This window comes from Syzygium oleosum, unplaced genomic scaffold (assembly GCF_021117445.2).
Source record: "Syzygium oleosum isolate NSW1041296 unplaced genomic scaffold, Sole_v2.1 Sole_v2.10, whole genome shotgun sequence".
In the NCBI taxonomy this organism is placed as follows: domain Eukaryota; kingdom Viridiplantae; phylum Streptophyta; class Magnoliopsida; order Myrtales; family Myrtaceae; genus Syzygium; species Syzygium oleosum.
In genome coordinates, this window is record NW_026607494.1 from 10,552,192 (window position 1) to 10,577,571 (window position 25,380).

General features: G+C 40.3%; 1 protein-coding gene and 1 pseudogene across 1 annotated transcript; both read left to right on the forward strand.

Annotated features, from left to right (window-relative positions):
• Positions 1-3,689: 3,689 nt before the first annotated feature.
• On the forward strand, positions 3,690-6,997 carry LOC115679865 (xanthohumol 4-O-methyltransferase-like). The gene is made up of 2 exons (XM_030603579.2): positions 3,690-4,621; positions 6,541-6,997. The coding sequence occupies exons 1-2, from the start codon at positions 3,839-3,841 to the stop codon at positions 6,838-6,840; spliced, it is 1,083 nt and encodes a 360-aa protein (XP_030459439.1). The 5' UTR covers positions 3,690-3,838; the 3' UTR covers positions 6,841-6,997.
• A 14,444-nt stretch (positions 6,998-21,441) lies between these two features.
• Positions 21,442-23,684, forward strand: LOC115680035 (xanthohumol 4-O-methyltransferase-like; annotated as a pseudogene).
• Positions 23,685-25,380: the final 1,696 nt, after the last annotated feature.

Here is a 25,380-nt window from a genome sequence, read left to right on the forward strand (position 1 = left end):
TTAGCTACCAATCAATACGCATTTACATTCTTATGAAAATTTAATAAATAAGTTGAAAAAGTTACTTAGTATAATTAGTTACATGGAAATTTATAATTATATGTGATACTTTACTAATTGAGTGTACAAATTGTTAATTTCCAGTAAATTGAAATTTTAAGTTTTCTCATGGAATTTTACAAGTCACGTGAAAAAGAAAGATCTAGTTATTCCCAAAATGAGAATAAACTAATGAAAATATTTGAAAAGTATATATAGCCTATAGGTATAACTACTCATATTTTTACACTTTCTATTCGTTAAAAAAGAGTTATTAACCATGTGGACAAATTTACTAATTCCCGATATGTTGAAAAGTTATTTTTTCTTAGTAGGATCGGTACGTATTTACTTTTCGAATATGAAAAGATAATAAAACATCGAGAAAATATTAAAATCAGTATAACTAATTTCTTGATATCTTGGTATTTATTGACATTTATACATGATTAATAGCTTTTGCGTAATGAAGTTGTTCAATGCATTTGCAGTTAGTAATCTTTACACAACTATAATTTAAGCCGCTGATCTTTATATCTTGGATTTTATGCCCATTGAACTATAGAACCACCTAATGCAACCAACATACATAATTTGTTCATAAATTCAGTGAAATCATGTCACATCATTAGTGAATACAAGCTCCACAATTCAGACAAAGTTCTTATGCAACCAATGAAAAGGAGATCACGTCCGGGTTGCCATCGAAGATTGATTCCACGACGACAGCAAATATCACACACTTTGGATCAGTTTATCCATTAACGTCAATCACTTTCTTTCTTACTTCACTGAATCATATCTTTTAGTGGACTTCAGCGTCCATCGCGGGTTACCTCAGTTTTTTAACCTCACAAGTCACAAAGTGCACAATTATTTCAACTTCGTATCGGACATTCCAAAAGACTTGATGCCCACGCATAGGAAAAGCGACCCATCGCTATATGCTTTTGACACTGCACTAACTAAAGATATACTTGGGCAGCACGGAGCTAGGGTTGTCTTTGCAATAGAGGACCACGAAATTTTGGGGCGTTTTCGGATAGTGTGACATCTCCGTTCATCCAGGCCAATCACTTAGTGTCAAATGTCACATTTGATTTTCCCAAACTGATGATGTTGCTTTGAATGCATGATCAGATTAAATGGATGAGGACATATTCGTCTCGGGGAATATTTAAACACTTTTATTTTAGAATATGTGAGCTAGGGGTCAAACAATGACAGGATACAATCAAGCTAAGTTTTCCTATTTTGTTGAAAGAAAATTGTATTCATTACTTAAAAGGATATATGAGAAGTAGATAGACTTCATAGCAACGCAATTTGAAGCGCAACAAAGCCCAAAATACTGCAAAACAAAGTCAAATCCAAAAATTAATGAGCATCAACATAGAACCAGCAGGTTAATCACACGGTCATTCCAAAAAAATGGATATATCAAGCAAAATAATCGGTAACCGATCACTGTATCTTGTATCTTCGTCAGTCATGAAATTCCTTCTCCGATAACTACGGCGTTGCCAATTGGTGATGTGTGCTTAGGTTCAGGTTCCTTTGCTACATCACTGTACAGAGACAACTAAAACAGGTTGAATGAACACAAATCTAACATTTGGGAGAGCAAATCTTCCTGGTTAAGCGAGATGCTTCTACGATCACCATTAAAGGTGGAGACTTGTACACGGATAGAGCATCGGGGCATCGAATCCCCGAAAACAAATTTATTAAACTCTCAAATCTAGATCGAGAGAGGATAGCTCCTCGATGTAAGCTAGATTGTGAGAGTTCAAACTCTTAGATCTAAAAGTAGATTGGAAGAAGAAAAGTTGCAAATTTAGATTAGAAGAGAAGAAGAAACAAAAAAAAACACACACACACAAAGAAAATCAGAGAGAGAGAGAGAGAGAGAGAGAGAGAGAGAGAGAGAGAGAGAGAGAGAATGGTGAGACTAGCTCAAACCCTCTCCATGGCTCAAAATTGAAGAAGACGATTGAAAGAGGGAAGTGGGAGAGACAGAAAGTAGAAAGTTAATCATTCATTAGGATTGGCGATTTTAAACTCCAATCAAGCTGAGCTAATTTGGCCAAATTTATTGCTCAGATTGCACTTAGAAATCATGATTTGGTATTAGCTTATGATACATTTGATTCTCAAGCCTAAGCTTTGAGCCCGCAAGGAAAATCAGTAGTCTATGCCCAAGTTACCCAAACGTACTTCGAGCCAGAGAGCTCAGTGGGGCGCCACACCGATGAATAGGTCTCTTGTATTCACTCTTTCTATTAAATAATATATTTAGTTTCATATGTTGTGTATTTGACTTGATTTTAACCGCGATTTGTTGAACCTCACGGATATTTCGAATATCATGTGTATCTTGTGTATAACTTTCCATATCATTTTGGGGTCTATACAAAGAACCGCCATTGCTCGTGTTCATCATTCCAGTGAAGCACGGAATTACCATAGGATTTTTTGCTTTCCTCTTAATACGACATTATTTCTGGTGCTAATCAGATGTTACCTTTGATCTCGACTTTTGCGTTTAATTACTCTTTTTTTGTGTGTTTAGAGGGGAGAAGGTCTCTTCTTTATTTTTTACATTATCTAATTTTGTCTTTTAGTGGTAGCATCCGCCTGATTAGGTTTTTCAACCTCGCAAGTCAAAACATGTGCAAAGAAAATAAGGTTACTTTGAGTGCACGATTAGATTAAATGGATGAGGTCATATTCATTTCCGAAAACATTTAATTACTTCTTCTTCTTTTGAGAATATGAAGGTACAATCAAGCTGAGCTAAGTTAGGCTGTGTTCATTTGGTGGAAAATGTTTTCAAGAAAATATTTTCCGGATTTTCCGGTGTTTGGGAGGCGGAAAATAAACTACCTGCGGAAAACATTTTCCCTCAATGAGTGAAAACATGAAGAAAAATAAGGAAAATTTTTTCCGCTTTTCAAAAGAGGAAAACATTTTCCGCCGGCCTCCTCCTTTGGCCCCCTGGTTGCCGTTGCCGGTCGCCGGCCGCTGCAGCCGATTGCCCGCCACCGCCGGTCACCGGCCGCCACCATCGCCAGTCACCGCCACCGCCGGTGGTTGGCGACCGAACACCGGAAAATATTTTCCAAAACTTTTTCAAATTTCAGCCGAACATCAGAAAATTGTGTCCAGGAAAATGACTTCCAGAAAAATATTTTTCAGAAACGTAACTTTTTCCACCAAACAAACGGAACCTTAATTTGACGAAATTTATTGGTCAAATTGCACTAAGGAATCAATATGTGACATTAGCCTATGATACGTTTGGTTCTCAAGATTATGCTTGAGCTCAACTTCGTAAGTACTCTACATGGTTAAACAAGCTCTAGCTCTAAACTCTCGAGCATATTAATATCATGTTCAATTTTCTTATGAATATGTTCATGTATCTTTCTATTAATTAAAGCTATTGGCTGCGAATTTCACTTATGAATAAAAAAATTTCAATGAAATCTATGCCCCGCCTGTAAAACTTCCCCTTTACTTTTTGTATTTAAGACTAAGCACAGACGAAAAAGCAAAACACGTAATCCGGTGTTGCATGAAAAGAGGGAAGGCACTTCTAGAATTCTCTCTCTTTCCGCTTTGTCAACCAATCACCAAATCGATATCTGAACATAATCTACAGACCAAAAGAAAAAAACAAATCTGAACATAATCTGGTAGCTTCGACCCTATATATTGCGACGCCTCTCGTCTCTTCTCTTCGTTCCTCGTAGCATAACCCCAAACCAAAGATAGCTGACAGAGAGAGAGAGAGAGAATGGAATCGTTTGATGAAACTGAAGCAACCCTAAGAGGCCAAGCACACATATGGAAGCTCATGTACGCATACGCCGACTCGATGGCGCTGAAATGCGCGGTCGAGCTGCGAATACCCGACATCATCCATTCTTACGGCGGCGGGCCGGTCACCCTAGCCCAAATAGCCTCCCGCATTCCCTCCCCGTCCCCCGGAACCGCCTACCTGGCGCGCATCATGAGACTCCTTGTCCACAATAACATCTTCTCCGCTCATGGTTGCCAACCCGATGGTGGCCATGAGACTCAGGAGACACTCTACAGCCTCACCCCATCGTCGAAATGGCTCCTCCAGGGGCCTGGGTCCGAGCTCAGCCTTGCACCGTTGGTGCTGATGGAAAACCACCCATGGTTAATGTCCCCATGGCATTGCCTCGGCGACTGTGTCAAGACTGGCGGCATCGCATTCGAGATGGCTCATGGCCGCAAGATTTGGGACTTCGCATCGGAGAATCCCGAGTTCAACCGCTTGTTCAACGATGGGATGGCATGTGTGAGCAAGATCTTGATCAAGGCCATCATGGAAGGATATAAGGACGGCTTTGAGAGCATTGGATCTTTGGTCGATGTCGGAGGGGGGATCGGGAGGACTCTGGCCGAGATCATTAAGTCATATCCACACATTCAGGGGATTAATTTTGATCTGCCTCACGTCATTGCAACGGCACCGGCGCACAATGGAGTCACTTATGTTGGAGGAGACATGTTTAAGACTATACCGCATGCTGATACAGTTTTCATGAAGGTGAGTTTTATCGCCAGATACTTTATACATATTAATTAATTCATGAATTTTGCATTTTCCCTATGACGCATGATCATTTTTTTTTTATTTCTGTCGTTTTAATTTGTCAAAAGGGTGGTAATCCATGATCTATGGTAACAATTCTGTTCGAGAAATGCCATAAGTCAGAGAAAATTTATTTCATAATCTATAAATCATATGAGAGTCAAGTCTGTTTGGATTCTTAATCATATAGGTCTTATAATAAAACTCACGTAATTAATGATTTCAATCATATTGATCCACATGATTATAAACCACACAATAACTTTTCCAGTAATGTGTATTTTTTTCATTTTGAAATGTGCGTCTTTTCGTTTTGTAATTCCCTTTCGTCTGACCCGGTCGAATGATTTTAGTTACTTGTAACTACTCGCTTATCTATCGTACAATTATAGCTCAAGATCCACCTTTTCTGCCGACTCATAGGCGTTCTAAAGTGATGTGCTGATGTATTTATTTTTTCCTTTATGTCCTTATTTATGGGTAATCAAGTTTATAGGAAAACAGTTCCATGTGACTCTATTTGTTGAATGAAGTAAACACACACACACACCATATGTATAGTGGTATCCCGAAGTCCTTGCCATGTTCTAAATTATTCAAGTTAAATATATCTCGGATTGCACATAATTCGTGTATCTACCATCTAGTTTGTTGCGTAGGTAAATATGTTTTGTGTAATCTCGAACTAGCACTATTTAAAAGCCATAAAAGCGCGGTGGGGACCGAGCATCATGTTTTTGAATAAAAAAACTTTATTTTTCTCAACTTCTAATTGGAGAAAATTTCCTCTAATTAGTCTTTTAATTGGTAGGATTTCAAAAGTTTTGGGAAAATTATCGAAAAACACCTAAACCTATTGTATTTTTGTCAATTCAGTTATAAACATTTTAATTGTGCCAATTGAGTCCTGAACCTTTTAACATTTTTCCAATTAAGTATATCGCGCCAAAAGACTAATTAGAGAAAACATACTCCAATAGTGATGGAGGAAACCTTGGCCTTAAACTCGCCAATTAGGGGCAAGGCTGCCTTCACCCGTGGCTGGCAAGGCTAGCCTCGCCTAAATCTTGGTGAGGGCCACAAGCCTCACCGGCCATTTTGGGAAAAAAAAAAAAAAGAAGGAAGAAAAGGAAAAAGAAAATAATAAAAAAAATTGCAAATTTATTTAAAAATTGCCACGTCAGAGCCGGCCAACCAAAATTGGACAGATAGATTGAATTGTCACAATGCAAAAGATTGAGGACTGAATTGGTACAATTACAATAAGTTTATGAATTTTTTGATAATTTTCCTGATATAGTCTTTCAATTGATGGGATTTCAAAAGTTTCGGGAAAATTACCAAAAAAGTCATAAATCTATTGTACTTTTATCAATTTAGTCCCAAACTTTTTAATTGTGTCGATTGAATCCTAAAACTTTTAACGTTTTGCCAATTAAATCCATCCAGTCAAAAGACTAATCGGAGAAAACATACTCCAATAGGGATGAAGGAAAACATGGCCTTAAACTTAGCATTAAAAAAATCCTCCTCAAAAAGTAAAAGACCTTACCCTTAGCCCTACAAATCGGTCCATATCTACTATCCCTCTCTTCTCACTCTCTCTCACTCTTCTTTGCATAGCATCGGCAAATCGCCCGCCATTGATGACGATTTCGATGGGCTTTCACTGAGGTTGCCTTCTGTGTAGAGCAAGCGAGAGAGAGGAGCAAGATTTTTTCTTTCCCTTCTTTTCTGAAAACGTCTGGTTACATTTTAGCCAGTTATGTCAACTCTTCAAAAGCATAGAGATTACACAATGAACACACCGATGAAGGACTGTAAAAAGAAACCATGATGCACGCTCCAGTAATTCTCTGTCTTTTGTTTTACAGGGGATAATGCATGATTGGGGGGACGAAGACTGCGTCAAGATCTTAAAAAATTGCAGAAAAGCAATCCCAGAAAAGAATGGCAAGGTGATCATAGCAGAGATGGTGCTGAAACCAGAGGGCGACGGCATGCTCCATGGGACGGGACTAGTGTTGGATCTGGTCATGATGGCGCATTGCACGGGCGGTAAGGAGAGGGACGAACTCGAGTGGAAGAAGATCTTGGAGGAGGGAGGGTTTCCTCGCTACAACATCATCAAAACCCCTTCCTTGATATCCATCATTGAAGCCTATCCACTGTGATCTGGTCCCGCTAAAATTATCTACGTTAAATAAGTGCGAGTTATATGCTCCATCTATGAAATATTTCGGTAGTTAAGACAATTGAATTCAGTCAGAACTCTCGATCTGAGCTGAGACAAAGTTTATTGTCCTCTATCAATATGCGTTCTCGTTACTATGTTTTGGGTTACTAATTTATGTTGTTTGTGGTCGTTTATAGAAGGCTATTTTCATGTTGGATCGCATGCTTTCTAGCTATCTATACATCGATATATTTTATGTTTGAACTAGATATCAATGAAATAACTAGAAAATATAATTGAAAAGGTGGTGCGTGTGTATATACCGTGTGTGTATATATATATTTTTCCTGATATAATAAGGTAGTCATCATCACACTTTTTAAGCGTCTCTTGAGTTAGGTCAAATAACTTTCACTTCATTCATCCAATTGATCGAATTTTGATCTCCAGTTTGAATCATGTCATAAGCGAACCTCTAAACGGCTCGTGTACATACATTACACAGACTTTTTGGCTGCTAATATCTTGGTGAGACTTGGTAATGAGTTTCCAACTTAGACTTTTGGGTCGCAGGTGGTACGGAGTGGTAGCTATTGAGCTCAACATTCCGTAGAAACAAGGCATTTACGGTAACGCTGAGAAGGGGTCACCAGCAATGTTAGCTTCTCTATGCCTTGTTGATAATAAAAGAAATCTGACTCCTAAATGGGGTCTTATGAACAACCACAAAACAATGTCGTTAAGAGTGCTTCATAGGCACTGGCCAAATTTAGTATTATTAGTAAAGACTCCAGTCAACACTCTTTTTATCATGCCCAAACATCACAAAAATAAAGGTTGAAAAAGTCAACTATAGGATAGAACTAATTAAAACGGAAAACGAAGAAAAGGGTCTTCTTGGTCGAGACGTGCACACCAAAAAGAAAAGGAGTCCAAAGCCCCACTAGCCCCCGAAGCTTCTTTCACCGATCTACAGGAACCAAGTGGGCTGTCGTCCGCCGGAAAATGAGACGTCAACCGCACTCCGAAGAGCTCGCGTGCACCGGTTCACATACTGACTTGCAAATTCTCAACCAAAAGTTTGCAAGTTTTTGTTCTATGGCTTTACAGACTAATAGTGGAATTTTAAAAATAGACATAGTATACTGTGGTACAGCTTGAACTATGGGTTTGATAAGAACTTCCTTTCCAGCTTTTGATATCGGTTTTTCCTTCCACCCTGCTAGTTTCTTGTTGACTCTTCCTAAGAACCAAGCAAACATCTACCTCTTTGAGGCACCCAGTCTAATGCTATGCCAGATACTTCACCGTATTGCTTAATTCTTGAACTCTGGTCTCTCTTGCCATTTTATTACTTGAGCTTTGAGGATACCCCCTATTGAAAAAAATTCCTAATTTGTTTAGATTGATTGCCTGTTCTGAAGCAAAGCAGTCTTGATTTAACACTAATGCTAAATTCTGACACTCCCAACCAAGATACTTAACTTGTTCATACATTCAGTCAAATTCATGCTACGTCATTAATAAATATAAGCTTCGGAATTCAGACGCGTTCTTACCCAACAAATGAGAGGTATTCTAATCAAGTCATGAAAATCGCAATTTGAGGGGAGAATCGAAGGTCTAAACGTTGCCTTGTTGGCATTGATTAGGAATGCTTACTTTCCTCTTAATGTGGCATTATTTCTAGTGCTTACCAGATGTGATCCTTTAATTCGATTTTTGTGCTTGAAAAATATAATTCCAAACGAAAAAAGAAAGAAGAAAATCGTTTTTGCAGCCACGTATGTCTTGCCTGCCATCGAACTAGTAACGAGGAAAATCAAACTTAATCCATTTGAAAGTGACAATAAATTGACCTGTATAAGTGCATCCGAAATTTATGGCGTGGTATTTGCGTTTGATTACTTTTTATTTGTTTTGTGGGGAGAAAATCTTTTTTCATTATCAAATTTTATCTACGAAAAGTACCAAAAAAATCTCAAACTTATTGTACCTAAGCCAATGCAGTTATAAATTTTCAATTTGGCCAATTTAGACTCCTTTTGACGATTTGTCAATTTAGCCTTTCCGGCCAATTTTGGCTGAAAATTGCTGACTTAACGGTCTAGTGAACGCCGGCAGTCCCAACCGTCTTACGCGGCATGATTGACACTGACATGGACAATTTTGAAAATACTTATGAATTTTTTTTTCTAACCCTGGACCGGTGAGGTTGCCGACCGACCTTCACTTGGTCTGGGCAAGGGCATCGCAGCCATCACTAGGCACAGCTCAAATTTAACTCACTTTTTCAGCCTCACAAGTCAAAAACATTCACAAAGAAAATGCTGGTACTTTGAATGCATGAGTATACGAAATGGAGGACATATTTGTTTCTGAAATATTTAATCACTTTCTTTAAGAATATGAACAATAGCGGTACTTAAACAAAAACAGAGGGTACCATCAAGCTAAGTTAATCTGACGTAATTTATTGCTCAAATTGCACTTGGAAATCAAGTTGCGATATTAGCCTATGATACATTTGACTCTCAAGCTTGAGCCTGAGCTCAACTTTGTAAGTACTCTACATGCTTAAACTTGCTCTAGAGTTAATCTCTCATTCATATTAATATCATGTTAAAAAAATTTAGAACGTTCATATATCTTCCTATTAATTAAGACGATTGATGGCTTTTTTTGTTCACTAGTTAAATTTTTTCATTAAATCTACGCCCTTCCGAAAAACTTTCCCTTACTTTTTTATTCAATTCTTTCTCTCTCTCTCTCCCTCTCTTTTCCTCACCCCACCCCCCCCCCCCCCGGCCTCAATTTTCCCTTCAAAAGGAATAGATTTTTTAACCATTTATAAAGATAATAGCTAGGCTAATATTTAAGATTTATCACAATTAATAGGAAAATTACCAAATAGTCATAAATCTATTGTATTTCTGTCAATTAAGTCCAAAACATTTTATACTTACGCCAATTCAGTTCATCCAACTATTATTAATTAGAAAAGTCTGATGTGAATTCCTAGTCAAGACACCTTTTATATATATATATATATATATATATAAGACTTCAAGAAGCCCCAAACAGTATGAGGCTTGGCTGGAGATCTCAAGAACCAAAATGGCTGAGTTTCTTTCCCAAATTGATCTCACGAACCCTAAATAGAAATCTTCCCCAAATTGATCTCAAAATTTTTGCCCCAATTCTGAGTCGATGCTCACCTGACGCCCTCATCGACACTTGTCCTACGCTCACCCAATGCTCGCTCGACGCTTGCCGAACGCCTTTGCCTACTCACCCAAATTTTTTGAAGTTCTTGTTTCTTGAAATTGCTGTACTTTACATTTACGGCATGGCTTTAGCCATCTTTATTTCGCTAGAGTTTTGTTTCTTGGGTTGGATGTGGATGGTCACAGCTTGTTTGATTTCGTTCAAAAAAATTCACGCATCTTTATGCTGGGAAAATTGTTGACATAGGTTTTGACCCGTTGTGGATCATATCGTCTACATGAGACCAATTCTATTTTAATTCAATTTTATTGCTATCAATGTCATGTTGCTGCTATTTTGGATGCTTTGTTAATTTTATATGTGGACCATGCTTTCATCTGTGAAATTATCAAGTAATACATAATCTTAGTGCAACGGAGATATATGCTGAGCTACATGACATGTTCATGTTCATTTATCAACAATAGCTGTTGCTGTTGAACTACATACTCTTATTCTCATTGCTTTCATTAGTGATACCCTAATGATAATGACATGTTCATTTAGCAGTAGATGGAACTTGTCAATGACGGGGAAGCAATTTGAATCCTTGGGCAGATCATTACAAATATAAAAGTTTTTTGTGGGTGCAAGTGATGCATGCCGATAATTTGGAATTGATAGGAAGATAAGTGCTCAGTTGCTATTGTTGAACTTCTTTGCTATAGTAGCTGGTAAATCAGGTTGAGTATGGAAAAACAATAGTTGATCTAATTTCTTTACTATAGAACTTCATTCTTCTAGTTGCTATGTATGTTTCCTTTGTTTATACATTAAAATTCGCTGAGCTCTCTGATATTCACCAGTGAATATATAACATCTTTACAGGTTAGGAATGCTCTGACTGGTATTGATTCTGAAAGCAAAAATAACAGCCCGATACAATCATCACAATCATTTAAAAATATCATTGAATTCGTCACAATCAATAACATCAGTCCCTCTAATCAACAACAATACATATGTGCTTCACTATTGTGGCCTGAAATGTTCACTACAAACAACAAAGACGAAGAAGAATCGAGGAAGAAGATATCACGGATGTCTGATATATAGGATTGGGGAAAATTGCGGTTTTTTTATATGGGTTGATGCGGAAATTAATCTATCGGCAAGAAGTGTATCAAAAAATTTTCACTGGAGCAATGTTAAAGAAAAACCTGTGTCGGCCCATAATGAGGATGATGGCAATTCAATGGACGTTGAAGTCGGAGCTCTCAAACACAACTGAAATGTGTCAAACAAGATGCGACAAAGCTAAAGAAACAAAATACGACATTGAAGACAATGTTGGTTGTCTCATGGTGTTTATAGTAATTCTAGGAAACATTTTATTGGGAAATTTGAAGGTGAATGATGTAATGAACTTGTCATAAGGCATGTTAATACTGATTGTGTTATATAAGCTATTTTAGTATATGTTTTCAATATGTTTTGTATTTGTCCACATGGAGTATGACATGAATGAAGTGCAAGTTGTTTCCAATCTCTTTTGTTTTATATGCATTCTATTTCTCAATCTCAACATTAGAGACATAATTTATGTTGTTATGACCTGCTATCATGTCCAAAGAAGTACTCGTCCATTGAGTATAAAAGAGCAACTGATAGTATAGCAATGAACATGGGATGATACTAGGAAGTATGCTCCAAATATGATAAATAAAACAATGCAATCTCACTACTCCATTATGAACAAACAGTCGCAATACAGTCATGAGCAAATAATATATGTATAAACCCATTTTAGGGAGAAGAACAGCAGAAGTGCCAAAACTTGTGTACGACGCTCACTTTAATGCCAAAAGTTTCTTTTTGATCACTTCAATGCCAAATTTTTTTGAAAAACGCTCATTTCAGTGCCAACTCCGATTAGTTTGGCCAGAAATCCGATGTGGCCTTTTCTTATTAGTTTTTTAAGCCGACGTGGCTCGCCGGAGAGTCCAGTCAGCATCCTATCCCTAAAACGACGCCGTTTAGTACTCTTTCCCCCAAATAAGAACCCTAAATCCCCAAATTGAAAGAGAATACCCCAATTTGTAACCCTAACCGGCTATCTTCTCCCCAATTGAAACCCTATTTTGATTCACCCCCAAAGTTACGAGCTCAATCTTGCAAATGGAGAGCAGCAACTTCGTTAGCGACTCAAATTCATTTCAACGAAGCGAACAAAAGGCCGAATGTTACTATTTTTGCGGGTTACCGAGTCCAATAAGAACATCTTGGACTCGGTTGAATCCCAAAAGAAGATTTAATGATTGCACCAGGTATAGAGAAGGCTCGAAGTGCAAATATTTCAAATGGGTTGATGCGAAATTCTTCGGTCGAGCGACAAAAGTGATATTGGAGCTACTTGAAGGACGTTATCAACCTTCACCTACATTAATGAATGAATTGGAGAATGTGGACTCAATGCAAGCTGAAATGAAGGCTTTAGCATCTCTGACCAACCATTTGAAAAAGGAAGTTTCAAGGATGAAAATTGAAAGAAAGTGTTATCGAGCATTGATTGTGTTGTTATTCTATTGTGTATCCTATTTTATGGTCAAATGTAAAGCGAGTGATGAGAAGAAATTTCTCAGTCTACCATAGTTGAAGATGAATGGAATATGTACTTGTATTTGGTAATTTGTAAGTATAGTTGTATTAGCATATTTTGTATGGAATAAAAGTTTGTTGCAATCTATGGTGGAAATAGAATGTTGAAATTCATTGGTTCTGAGCATTTACAAGTTCTCTTGCTTAGCTATGTATTCTCAATTCTTATTTGCTTAGTTTTGTTTGAGATGTTTGGATTGCTGCAATGGTTTGCTGGTAATTGTTTGATGTAGTGTTTGTTGGTAATAGGATGCTGGTTTGCTACAATTAATGCTACAAACGCTTGTCAAATGAAGGAGTGGTACCAAGTACAGAAGTCCTTATTTCAATGTCATACGTTGTAAATAGTGATCGTTTGAGTGCCAAGTTTTTCTAAAACTGATCACTTAAGTGCCAATCGTGGTCAAAAGTGATCACTTAAGTGATAATCGTGGTGAAAACTGATCACTTAAGTATCCGTTATTGTTAAAAAGTTTAAGTGTTAGTTGTTGATATGTTCATTTCACTAGTACTGCACCAACAACAAGCACATAGCTGGTGTGCTTGATTGCACCAGCTATGTGTTGGTACAGAGTGTTTCTTATGCTTGCACCAATACATAGCTAGTGCAAGCATAAGATGCCTATGAGCTGTACCAACACATAATTGGTGGCTAGAGCACCAGAAGGTTGCACCTCGCACTAGCACATATAACTACTAGTGTAAGCCGTGCACCAGCCACCAAGTACCACTATCACCAAGCCTTGCATCAGCCAAGCACCAGCAACACCTCCACCAAGCCCTGTACCAGCACAACCACCAGTACCAACACCAAACCCTACATCAGCCAAACACCCTGAACACCTTCACCAAGCCCTGTATCAGCCAAGTACCACCACCATCAGTGCGCCACCACCATCACCAGTGCGCCACCAGTACACCAACACAACCACATCACCACTACTACTACCTACACCAGCCAAGCCACACTACCACTACTATAGCACCACTTACACCAGCCAAGTAACACCACCACCACTACACCACCACCACCTATACCAACCAAGTAACACCACCACCACCACTACTGCACCACCACCATTGCACCACCACCACTGCACCACCACCACCAGTGCACCAGAACTAGCACCAGCACCACCACCACTGCACCAGCCAAGCACAACTAGCACAACTAGAACATTCAGCAGAACAAGGACACCAGCAGCACAACTAGCACAACCAATAACAAAATATGGAAATTTCAAAAGCATAGACAAAATAAACATCTGTCCATTAATATTAAACTTAGTTTTTACATTTGGTCGATATGACTAACCAACTAAAATATCCACATCCAGAGAATGGCTTCCCAACAAACAAAAACATTAAACTGACTCAACGCCATATAATGTCAATTCCACGAGTCAATATGCACAACCTCCCAACAAAAAATAAAAACTATCATATTTAGCACCCTCCCATCAATCAATATGAACAACCCCTCAGTTCCTTTTCCTTTAAATAAACGTTTGACTTGATTCATGCTCCTTGCACTCTTTCTAACTAGATGTGCAGATTCTTCAACTGGCATTTCTATCCCATGTACCTTCTTCTTAGCAGCTGACATTTTCTTTGTAGGCCGTGTCATTTAATGAGAGCTCTAAGTACGGTCATTGTTGGTGCCAGGATCACTTGATTGAGATGTAACTGGTGCTGGCTTTCTTGTTGATGGTTGTTTTAGAGTTGCACCCGATGTCTTCTTTTTCGGAACAATGGTCTTTGACGCCATCCCCCTTGTCTTTCTTCTTGCCACTTGGATTCCTCTTTTGAGTGCAGCCGTTGACTCTTGAGTTAAGCTATTTTGAGAGATAAGCACTTCCGAACTTCTCCCAAGCTACAACAACATAACCATATTGTCAATAAAAGAAAATACCATAAATAAATTAAATGTAGGAGTCCTACAAAACGTACATTCAAAATAATCATTCCAGTACGCTCGTCTGTAAAAAAGTCATAACCATATTGTCTTAGCCTTTTCCCGAGAGCCCCTCTTGTTCGTAGCGGTGCCTCACTTTCGGTAACTTTTGCAATTGGTCTTCTTCTCACCTGAAAAAGACATATCAAAGTTAAAATTCAGCCTAAAAAATAACACAAACACCAATTGTACAGCTTACGGGATATTTTCTCCTCGTATGTTCAATAGTCGACTCAGTGGTTGGCCCTTGGGTTGGCCCTTGCACTGACCCTTCAATTGGCCCTAGAGTTGGCCCTGCAGCTGGCCCTGCATCAGCCCCTTGAGCTAGCCCTCCAGCTGGCCCTACATCAACCCCTACATCTGACTTTACAGCAAGCCCTTTAATTAGCCCTTAGGCTAGCCTTGTATCAACCCCCACATATGGTTGTTGTTGTTGTTGATGATGTTGTTTCTTCATTGCATAATCCTTTTTATTATGCCTTTGCTTTTGGTAATAGAAGCACGTCATCTTTACACCAGTCCTGCTCATCCTCTGAGTTGAAATATCTCTCTCCTGCATTCTTTGTTTCTTTTTTGGCCTTCCAATTTTCTTCTTTAGTGGTAAAGGTTTAGGGGTTTCTTGGTTTGTTGGCTCTCAGAATTTGCTACTTCTGATAAGCTGCATCGTGAATTGATACGAAGCAAGATATTTGCTTTCTTGTATCAATCATCTAAGTAACCCTCTAGGTTTTGTTGCTTCAACCGGATGGCACAAATTGCAAGTGCACAAGGAATTCCAGTTAGTTGCCAAGCTCGACATAAACACTTTCGCCTCTCTAGATGGACGACATACTTATCAGCATTGTTCATGATCTCATATACATCATCTCCATTCCAAATTAGATGACAGAACCTACTAACAGCTGTGTTCTCATTTAATCTCTTTACAATCCTGAGACCACATTGTCTAGTCCGCTTTGTAGCCTCAACTCTTTGTCTATGGAGCCGAGTCATGATCATAACTCGTATGTCTTCAAGCATGCTAATGATGGGTTTGCACCTAGCCTCTAGTAGTCTCCCATTGAAAGCTTCGCTGAGGTTGTTGTCAATGATATCGCACTTGAATTCTTTGCTGAAGAAGGCCCTACACCAATGCTTAAGTTCCGTTTCGAACAATGCTTCAAAACCTTCATTTGACAATTGAAACAACTCATGCTTGGCTATTTTAAAATCAATGTTTGTGCTCTTTGCTACATGCCAAAATTACTTCTGTAGCTTATCCCCTTTATAATTCTTTGCCCAGTTTGCATATATGTGCCTTGCACACATTCTATGTTCAGCATATGGCATCAACTCAGCTAATGCAGGAACAAGTCCCTACAGTAATTCAAAATAGAAAACATTTGTAAGAAAAAATATGCGATTAATATTAAAAAGCCAACAGTTTTAAATAGCATTACCTTTTGTTGGTCGTTCATGAATGCCCAACCATCCCCATTAGTTATCTCAAGGTCAACCATTATATTTTTTAGAAACTAGGACCAAGTGTCTTTGGTCTCTACTTTGACAACAGCCCAAGCTATTGGAAACATTTGGTTATTGGCATCTCTCCTAACAGTAGCCAACAACTCTCCTTTGCATAAACCCTTTAAGAAATATCCATCCAATCCTACAATTTTTCTACAACCAACCAAAAATCCCCGTTCGCACGCATCAAAGTAAACATAAAACCTATCGAACTTAGTTCCACAGTCAGGCAATGGCCTCTCAATAACCTCTACATATACTCTACTGGATGGATTTTGAAGCATACATTCGCAAGCATAATTTCAAACCTGGCCATATTCTTCATTGTACCAACCCATCAGCGTACTCATCACCTTTTGCTTGGCTCTTTTGCACTGATTCCTCGATACATTAACCCTTACCTGCTCCTTCTCCAACTGCTTTAACTGAGGACTCTTAATCTCGGGCATCGCCCTGATAGTATTGAAGAAGTGCTTCGACAACCATACACTTGTTACCCTTTTATTGTCAAAATAATGGAACAAGTATGTTCCTCCTGTAATGACCTAATCTGGAATGACCCACTTTTCCTATTCAATGCACCATAGATCTTCCATGAACAATTTGGTTGCAAACACTTAGCTCTCACAAATTCTTTCGTATTTCTAATAAATTCGACACTCCTTTGTTTAGTAATGAAGTTCTTGACAATAGCTTTTTTAAACAGTTTCACATTGTCAAATTTCATTCCTACGGACAAAACAGAACATACAGCAGTCGAATCATAGGAAGGATACTTACTTTTCCTTCTACGAACAGGTACTTCATCATCTTCAAGCTCGTTCTCGAAGCTAGCACTCTCATATTCACCGCCACTCTGTTCATATTCAGTCTGATTACCATTAGCTGGAGCTTCTTCGTTCCTATTCACTGGTTGTGGTTCATGCGATTCTCTCAATGATGCAAATTTATTTCTCAAAAAGTCTATCTGTTTTTGCCTTGATTGTGCAAGTTCTTCATCATCATCGTCATCACTTAGGAAATTTACATTTACCAAAACTTCATCATCCGATTCACTAGATTGAACAACTTCCAAATTTAATCCGGTCAATTCTTCATCAAGTATGTCTTCACTAGAAACTTGGGGACATCTTCCCATTTGCTCAGCTCTCTCTATATGACTTGCCTCCGTCTCCAGCCTCAGTTGTTGCCTTTCGTCCCCAGCCTGAGTACATTCTCCTACTTCTCCTATTTCAGTGCTCTCATCATCTTCACAGTCACTATAATACTCAACATAGACTTTAGTTTCCTCGCCATGAAGATAATGGTAAATAATGTCCTTAACACCATTATCATCACTGAAGAATCTCAAGCCGTCCTTCAAGCCCTTCCTAGGAATACAATAATGCAATTTATGTACTTTACATCGAAAATAATGCACTATGTATCTCATGAATTCAATATATGATGGCCTCCTTACATCCAAAAAAATAGTACCTTCATTTCCACCAGCATATTCTCATTCCTCGGTGCCAATGACAAATTCCCCACCATAGCAAATAATGATGGCAACAACATTGTCCCCTATGCCCATGCTGCACCGAAAGAAAACAAAATAATCAGCTTTTGAGACCATAATGCACAAAAGCCAACAAGTTGCTCTAATTGTCTCGCTAGACTGAGTCAAGACCCTTGTCAGCTGTTTCAATGTACATTGACACAATGAAATTTACCCAATGAAGAAGCAGATAGCTGAGTTACAATGTACCAGATCAAACATGTTCACAGGTCTGCCGAATCTCGTAAGATATGTAGGAGTACATCTGAGTTCATAATTCATATGCTTGTGCTAGAACCTGATAAATAATATTTAGACTTGCAGTTTTTGAGTATGCTCTAATCATTCATATTACTCAAATTAAACCCTCAGAACATAGCTAACTTTTGACAAGTTTTTTGTTATTGAATAGGGACAGATTGACACTCTTATGAAGTTCAATCAGATTTCACATATCCCTGGAGTGCATAGAAATTCTGGAGAGACCCTGTCCACAAAGAATTCAATCCTTCCGTCACCTACAGACTTGCTATTTGCTTGACTAATTCTTTGTTGTGACACTACAACGGTGACGATTATGCACATGTGGAATTCGCCGCTTACTTGGCCTCATGTGAGTAAAATACAAGAAAGAGACATATGTATTACACTCCGGAGGATCCCAGAAGAAAACAAAATAATTAGCTTTTGGGACCACAACGCACAAAAGCCAACAAGTTCACATAGAGAATCCCACAACCGTAACTAAATGATTAAACAAATTGCCATTGTCGAAATAAAATAACTTCGGTCACTGTCGTTTAGTAGAAACGAAGCAACACAGCGGGCACCGAGCCTTAATTTTGCCTTCACAATCAACACTTGAGGTCCCCACAATCACTATTTCGCAATTCCTTCTCTATTACTGTCATGCCAAGTTTATCTCTCCCCCTGAGCCTTAATTTTGCTCTCAGAGCCATAATTGTGCCCTCAAAACCCTAATTGTCCCTTCGGAGCCCTAATTTTGCCATCCAATTGAGCCATGGAGAGAATATGACAAACCTGAATGACTGAGGGTAAGAGAGGATACGTGAGCGGCAGCCAACGACGACGGTGACGGAGCACAGCAACGACGGTGATGGACCACAGTGACGACAACGGGAACTTCCTTCGCCTGAACGACGACCATACAAGCCCTAATTTGGTCTTCTTCGTGCACGTCGTTCAATTATCAAGGGGAAACGACGTTGCATTCTTCTCCCAAGCCATGTAGGCGATGCGACGTCGTTTTTTAAGTCCACATTTACTTTATTTTTTAAAAAATTTTCCAAGTCATTTACAAGATTTAATTAAAAACGCCACGTATACATTTTGGCTGGACTATCTCGTCGTTGGCACTTAAGTGATTATTTTTCCTCTGATTTGGCATTTAAGTGAGTCGGCGAAAACTTTTGATATTAAAGTGAGCGCCGTACACAAGTTTTGACACTTCTGTTGTTCTTCTCCCACCCATTTTATCGCAATAAGAAAGGGTTCACAAGCACGGTAGTTCACTTAGCCCAACTGCTATACAAACTGCCATTCAAGATGGATAAAAAAAATGGTAAATACCACCAAAAATCTCAAATTATGCACATTCTAATACATTTACCCCAAATTTTTTTTGTGACACCAAAAATCTCAAACTATGCATATTGTGACACAAAAAACCCCAAACTATGTACATTGTGACACATTTACTCTCCGTTAGGGTTCAGTTAAAAATCTCGGTTAAAAACTCTGATGTGCCACATCAGAAAAAAAAATTTAAAATTCAAAAAAATTACTGTTCATCGCAAGTTATTGTTCATCGTCTTCAACCTCGCGTTCACTTGGCCAGAGCTCTTTCGGAGCTCTTCCGTCGTTGCCCACCGTAGCCTGGACCTCCGGGAGCTTCGTCGTAGCTGCCAACCATCGAAGCTCGCGGACGCCATGGCCGCTCGAGCTCGAAGCTTGGCCATGGCCGCTCCGCTCGAGCTCGAAGCTTGGCCATGGCCTTTCCGCTGAAGCTCGAAGATTGGCCATGGCGGCCGCTCAAGCTTGAAGCTTGGCCTAAGGGCGAAGCCTGCAACCGCCATGGCCACTCGAGCTCAAAGCTTGGCCATGGCCGCTCCGCTCGAGCTTGAAGCTTGGCCTGAGTTCGAACTCAAGCGGAGCAGCCATGGCCAAGCTTCGAGCTTGAGCGACCATGGCGGTTGCGGGCTTCGCCCTCAGGCGAAGCTTCAAGCTCGAGCGGCCATGGTGACCGCAAGCTTCGAAGCCAAATCCGATCTCGAAGCTCACAGCCACTATGGTCGGCAGCTACGACGAAGCTCCCGGAGATCCAGGTGGCGGTGGGCAGCAACGAATGAGCTCCAAAAGATCTCTGGCCGAGTGAACGCGAGGTTGAAGATGATGAACAGTAATTTTTTTAAATTTTTTCTGATGTGACGCCACGAGAGCGCCACGTCAAAGTTTTTAACGGAGATTTTAACCGAACCTTACCAGAGGGTGAATGTGTCACAATGTGTATAGTTTAGGGTTTTTGGTGTCAAAAAAAAATTTGGGATAAATGTGTCACAATGTGCATAGTTTGAGATTTTTGGTGTCACAAAAAAAGTTTGAGGTAAATGTGTCACAATGTGCATAGTTTGAAATTTTTGGTGTCACAAAAAAAATTTGGGGCAAATGTGTCACAATGGGCATAGTTTGGAGTTTTTTGTGGTATTTGTCTTTATTCTATTACTTGTATAGGGCACAAAGAAGTGTCAAAAAAGTCTTCAATCTATTGTATTTGTGCCAATTTAGTTCTAAACCTTCTGGCTAATTTTGGCTCGATATTGCCGACGTAGACATTGGCCGGCCTATGTAGTATCGTCGGCACTGACGTGGATAATTTTTAACGATATTTCTTCGATTTTATATTTTTTTTTATCTTTTTTCCTTCTTTTCTTTCTTTTCTTTTTTTCTTTCTTCTTCCTTTTGCCGGTGACCAACCACAGGCGATATGGGTGAGGGTCGCTGTCGATTGACCAGGCAAGGCCCGGCCAAGCGAGGGCGAGCCCCCGCGAGAGCTCCCCTCGCCAAATCTGGCAGGGTCAGCCCTCGCCAGGCCACGACGGCCTCTCCGAGTGTCACCGCTCGCAAGAACTGGCCACACCAAATTTGGTGAGGGGAACCCTCACTAGGGCTCGCCCGACGAGGCCTCCCTAGCCTGGGCAAGGGTTGGCCTCGCCAGATCTGGCCTAGGCGAGGCCAACCCTCGGCGAGGCTCACCCTCGCCTGGCTGGGTGATGGCGACCCTCGCCCAGGCGAGGCCAGCCCGCTCGACCACTGCTGGTCACCAGCAAAAGAAAAAATCATTAAAAAATGATTTAAAAATCGAAAAAATATTAAAATGTTATTAAAAATTATCAACGTCAGCGTCGGTAGTATCACATAGGCCAGCTAGCATCCGCGTCAGCAATATCCGGCCAAAATTAACTGGAAAGACTGAATTGACACTATATCAAAGGTTTATGATAAAATTAGTACCAAAAAAATATTTGTGACTAAATTGGCACTAATGTAATAGGTTTAAGACTTTTTTGAATTTTCTTTCTGGAAGGGGCATCTTCATCCCATTGTCACCATCATCAATCCTCGCAAATATACGGCTGAACCCGACGATGACCTTGGCCTAGCTATATGTATGATCTGATGGTCGCTCTTCTTATCTCACGCGCAGCGAGAGAGAGAGAATGGATCCGCTCGATGAAATGTTGAGAGGCCAAGCCCAAGTATGGAAGCTCATGTTTGCGTTCGCGGACTCGATGGCGCTGAAGTGCGCGGTGGAGCTCCGGATACCCGACATCATCCACTCGCAGGGTGGGGGGCCAGTCACCTTGGCCCAGATGGCCTCCCGCATCCCCTCTCCATCTCCCGAAACCGCCTACCTCGCACGCATCATGACGCTCCTGGTCCGCAAGAACGTCTTCTCCGCGCACCGCGACGGTGGAGAGACGCTCTACGGCCTCACCCCGTCGTCAAGATGGCTCTTGCAGGGGTCCGGCCACCTCAGCCTCGCGCCGATGGTGCTGCTGGTAGGCCACCCGACATTGGTGTCCCCGTGGCACTACCTCAGTGACTGCATCAAGGACGGGGGATCAATCGCGTTCAAGATGGCTCATGGCCGCGAATTTTGGGACTTGGAGTCCGAGAACCCCTAATTCAGCCGCGTGTTCCACGATGCCATGGCGTGCACGACCCGGTGCATGATGCAGGCCATCGTGGATGCGTACAAGGATGGGTTCGCGCGCGTGGGATCACTGGTGGACGTCGGAGGCGGGACGGGCGGCGCCGTTGCCGAGATAGTTAGGTTGTACCCACACATCAAGGGGATTAACGTCGACCGGCCTCATGTCATCGCAGCAGCACCGGCACACGGCAGGGTCTCTCATGTCGGGGGAGACTTGTTCGAGGCCATTCCGACTGCTGATGCTGTTTTCATGAAGGTAAGTTTGACTTCGCTACGTCCTTGAAAGTTTGTCCTCTCCAAAGCTGCTTACGCCTTACGGTGGTTAGAAAAAATTGAGATAGAAATCAGGATACGATGAAGGTGTTCTCATACATGGCCTTGGGGTCAACCACCGAGAGAGAGAGAGAGAGAGAGATGGGATTACATACGTGACCGGCGGTCGCCGGAGAGGCGTGGCAACCGCGCAACGGTCACCCAAGCGGCATGACTAAGTGCCGCCTCTCGTTGAGGAAAAATCTTAATTTCGCCAACTTACATGCGAATCGGGTGATATAAAAATTAACCACATGAGATTCAGTCACGTCAGACTCACTTGATCTAGCGATGAATGTGATATCGGCTTACATGAGCTGCATGCACCCGATACCTCTGCTTGGGGGTTTCCTTGACTTAATTATTTAGTGTGACTTCTAATTCTTATTATTATCTTTTGTAATCTCGATTTCACATATTGACTTTAGTTCAATCCAAAACTCTTGAAACCTTTCAAACTAATTGGAATCTAAAATTTAATATCATATTTTTATAATTTTTAGAAAACTTAAAATAAGTTTTATTTTATGTTGGTTAGGAGAAGTTTGAACAAGTTCGATGCCCCAGTAATATTAATTCTATCGCATCGTGCAATGCACTGACATGCAATGCGATGGCAAGAATTTACGAGCGCGCGCACAATCCACATCACACAACCACAAATGTGTGTGCAAATATTTACAACGATATTATGCTTGATAAGAGAAGAAAATAGTGTAGGAAGATAAAAAAAAATAATAAAGCTATATATATATTATTCTCGATTATTTCATGAAAAATTTACAATTGGGAATATATATTATTTGGATTATGATATTTGTCATATAATTTAAAATTTAAGTCAACGAGAAATATATATGTAAGCACTAGACATTTTGAATTGAATCCTAAAAAAGGATTTACATTTTTAGAAATCAAAAATCTTAATCATTAATTTATCTCGATCTCTACCACCACCATCACGGACCTCTCTGTTGGAAGATCATCACTCTAGCCTATGTTTGTTCAGGACTAACTTATTTAGTTACTTTTCAACTTGAAATGCACGAGTTGTTTGTGATAATTGCCGCCGTAAACGCTCATACCTTAATCAGTCCCGATGATTCACGACTGAAGTATTCCATTTCCTACTATCTACAAGGTATCCTGCACGATTGGAACGATGAGGATCGCGTGAGAATTCTGAAGAACTGCAGAAAAGCCCTGCCGGAAAAGAACAGCGTGGTAATCGTAGCCGACATCGTGCTGCGACCAGACGGCGATGGGCTGTTTGATGAGGCACGAATAGGGTTAGACCTCATGATGATGGCGCAAACTGGAGGTAAAGAGAGAAGCGAACCGGAATGGAAGAAGATATTGGAGGAAGGAGGCTTCCCCCGCTACAACATCATCCAAACCCCTTCCTTGTCCATTATTGAAGCTTTCCCACTGTGATTGTCGTATGTCCTGAGCTTGCGTAGGTGTTGTTTACATGTTAAAGTCTCTAGTAAGGGTGAGCATAGTTCTAGAATAAAACTTGAAACCAGAGAACCAAACCGATAGGAACATGTCCGGTTCCAAGTTTTAAGGTATGTAAAGTAGGTTTTAAGATCCAAAAATTGGGGACCAGTTTCGACGAGTAGGTTCTAGGTTATAGGTCGATGGAACCTGAAACTCGTGTTTTTCTTGGTATATGTCTTCGCTTGATCCTACGACATTCCATGGCATTTGATAATGAGTGTATACTCTGAAACTACTTGTCTGAACTTCCATTTTATGACTGAGACTTTTCATTTGTTAATGTTTCATATTTTCGTATATCTAAATATAAGTTGTTGTCAGTAAATTATAATAGCAATTGGTGGTCATAAAATGTGATGATTCACTGCAATTGTTCAATTAATAATATAAGTAGAATCTGAGTAGACCCTAGAACCTGTAATAAGGTAGGTTATAGGTTCCATAATATGCATGGTAGGTTCCAAGTTCCAAAAATTTATGAAACATGTTCCAACGGATAAATTCCAGGTAGAACTTATAAGGAACCTGGAACTACTCATCCCTACTATGTAATTCTACTATCCGAATTCTTAGACCTTGTGAATGTAATGTTGCAAATCTTACGTCCAAATCACAACTCTTCCGACCATATTAAGCCCAGGGAGGGGAAAATTATGAGCAAATAATGTTTATGTTCAAATATGATCGCATCAACCGTTCAAAGATTCATTTTGCGGTGCGTTTTTCACAGTTAAAGCCAAAAAGATTTCATCAAGATCTTGACGAATTGCAGCACAGCGTTGCGGAACAAAGATGGGAAGGGGATCATCGAGGCCGCCTTGTCAAGGCTAGAGCAGAGCGCGATTGTTTGATGAAATGAGCATGGTGCCCAATATGCTCACGATGAGGACGAACACCGGAAAGGAGACGACAGAAGCAGAATGGAAGAGAGTGTCGAGGAAGGAGGATTCCCTTAACGACATCATCGCATGCAGTTCGGTTCCGCCGTTCACTTGTTCAAGAAGATATAGCAGATGCTTGAACTGACTCACTCTGTACCGTGAAAATTGATGAACGAATCCCCTCAACTAATCATGGTCATTCCTTGTTTTTCTTTTATTGCTACCAGACAGCAACTTCTAAAACTCTATTACCTCTCTCGCGTCTAAAAGATATTTAGGACTATACAGCAATTTTCAGGAACTCCACTAGGGGTGTGCAAAAAAACCGGGAACCGCCCGGACCGCCCGGAACCGGACCGGACCGGCCCGGAACCGGTGGTTCCTAAGGGAACCGGTCCGGTTCCCGGTTCCAATTTATTGGAACCGATGAGTACCGGTCCGGTTCCCGGTTCCAGGTGCGGACCCAACCACCCGCCCACCCGGACCAGTAATATTATAATATATTATCTATTTATTTAAATTTTAATTACAAAAAAATAGAAACCCTAAATCACTAAATGCTCAATACCCTCCCCTCACTCTCGCACAGTCGCACTTCTGGAATCTTCATCAACAGAGAAACACTCTCTCACTCTCATTGTCTCCACTCCGACGCTCCATCTCGGCCTCGACTCACGGCCTCACTCTCTCACTCTTCTCGATCAATACTCTCTCGTCTCAAGCTCTCACCATCTCGTTCGCATCGTCTC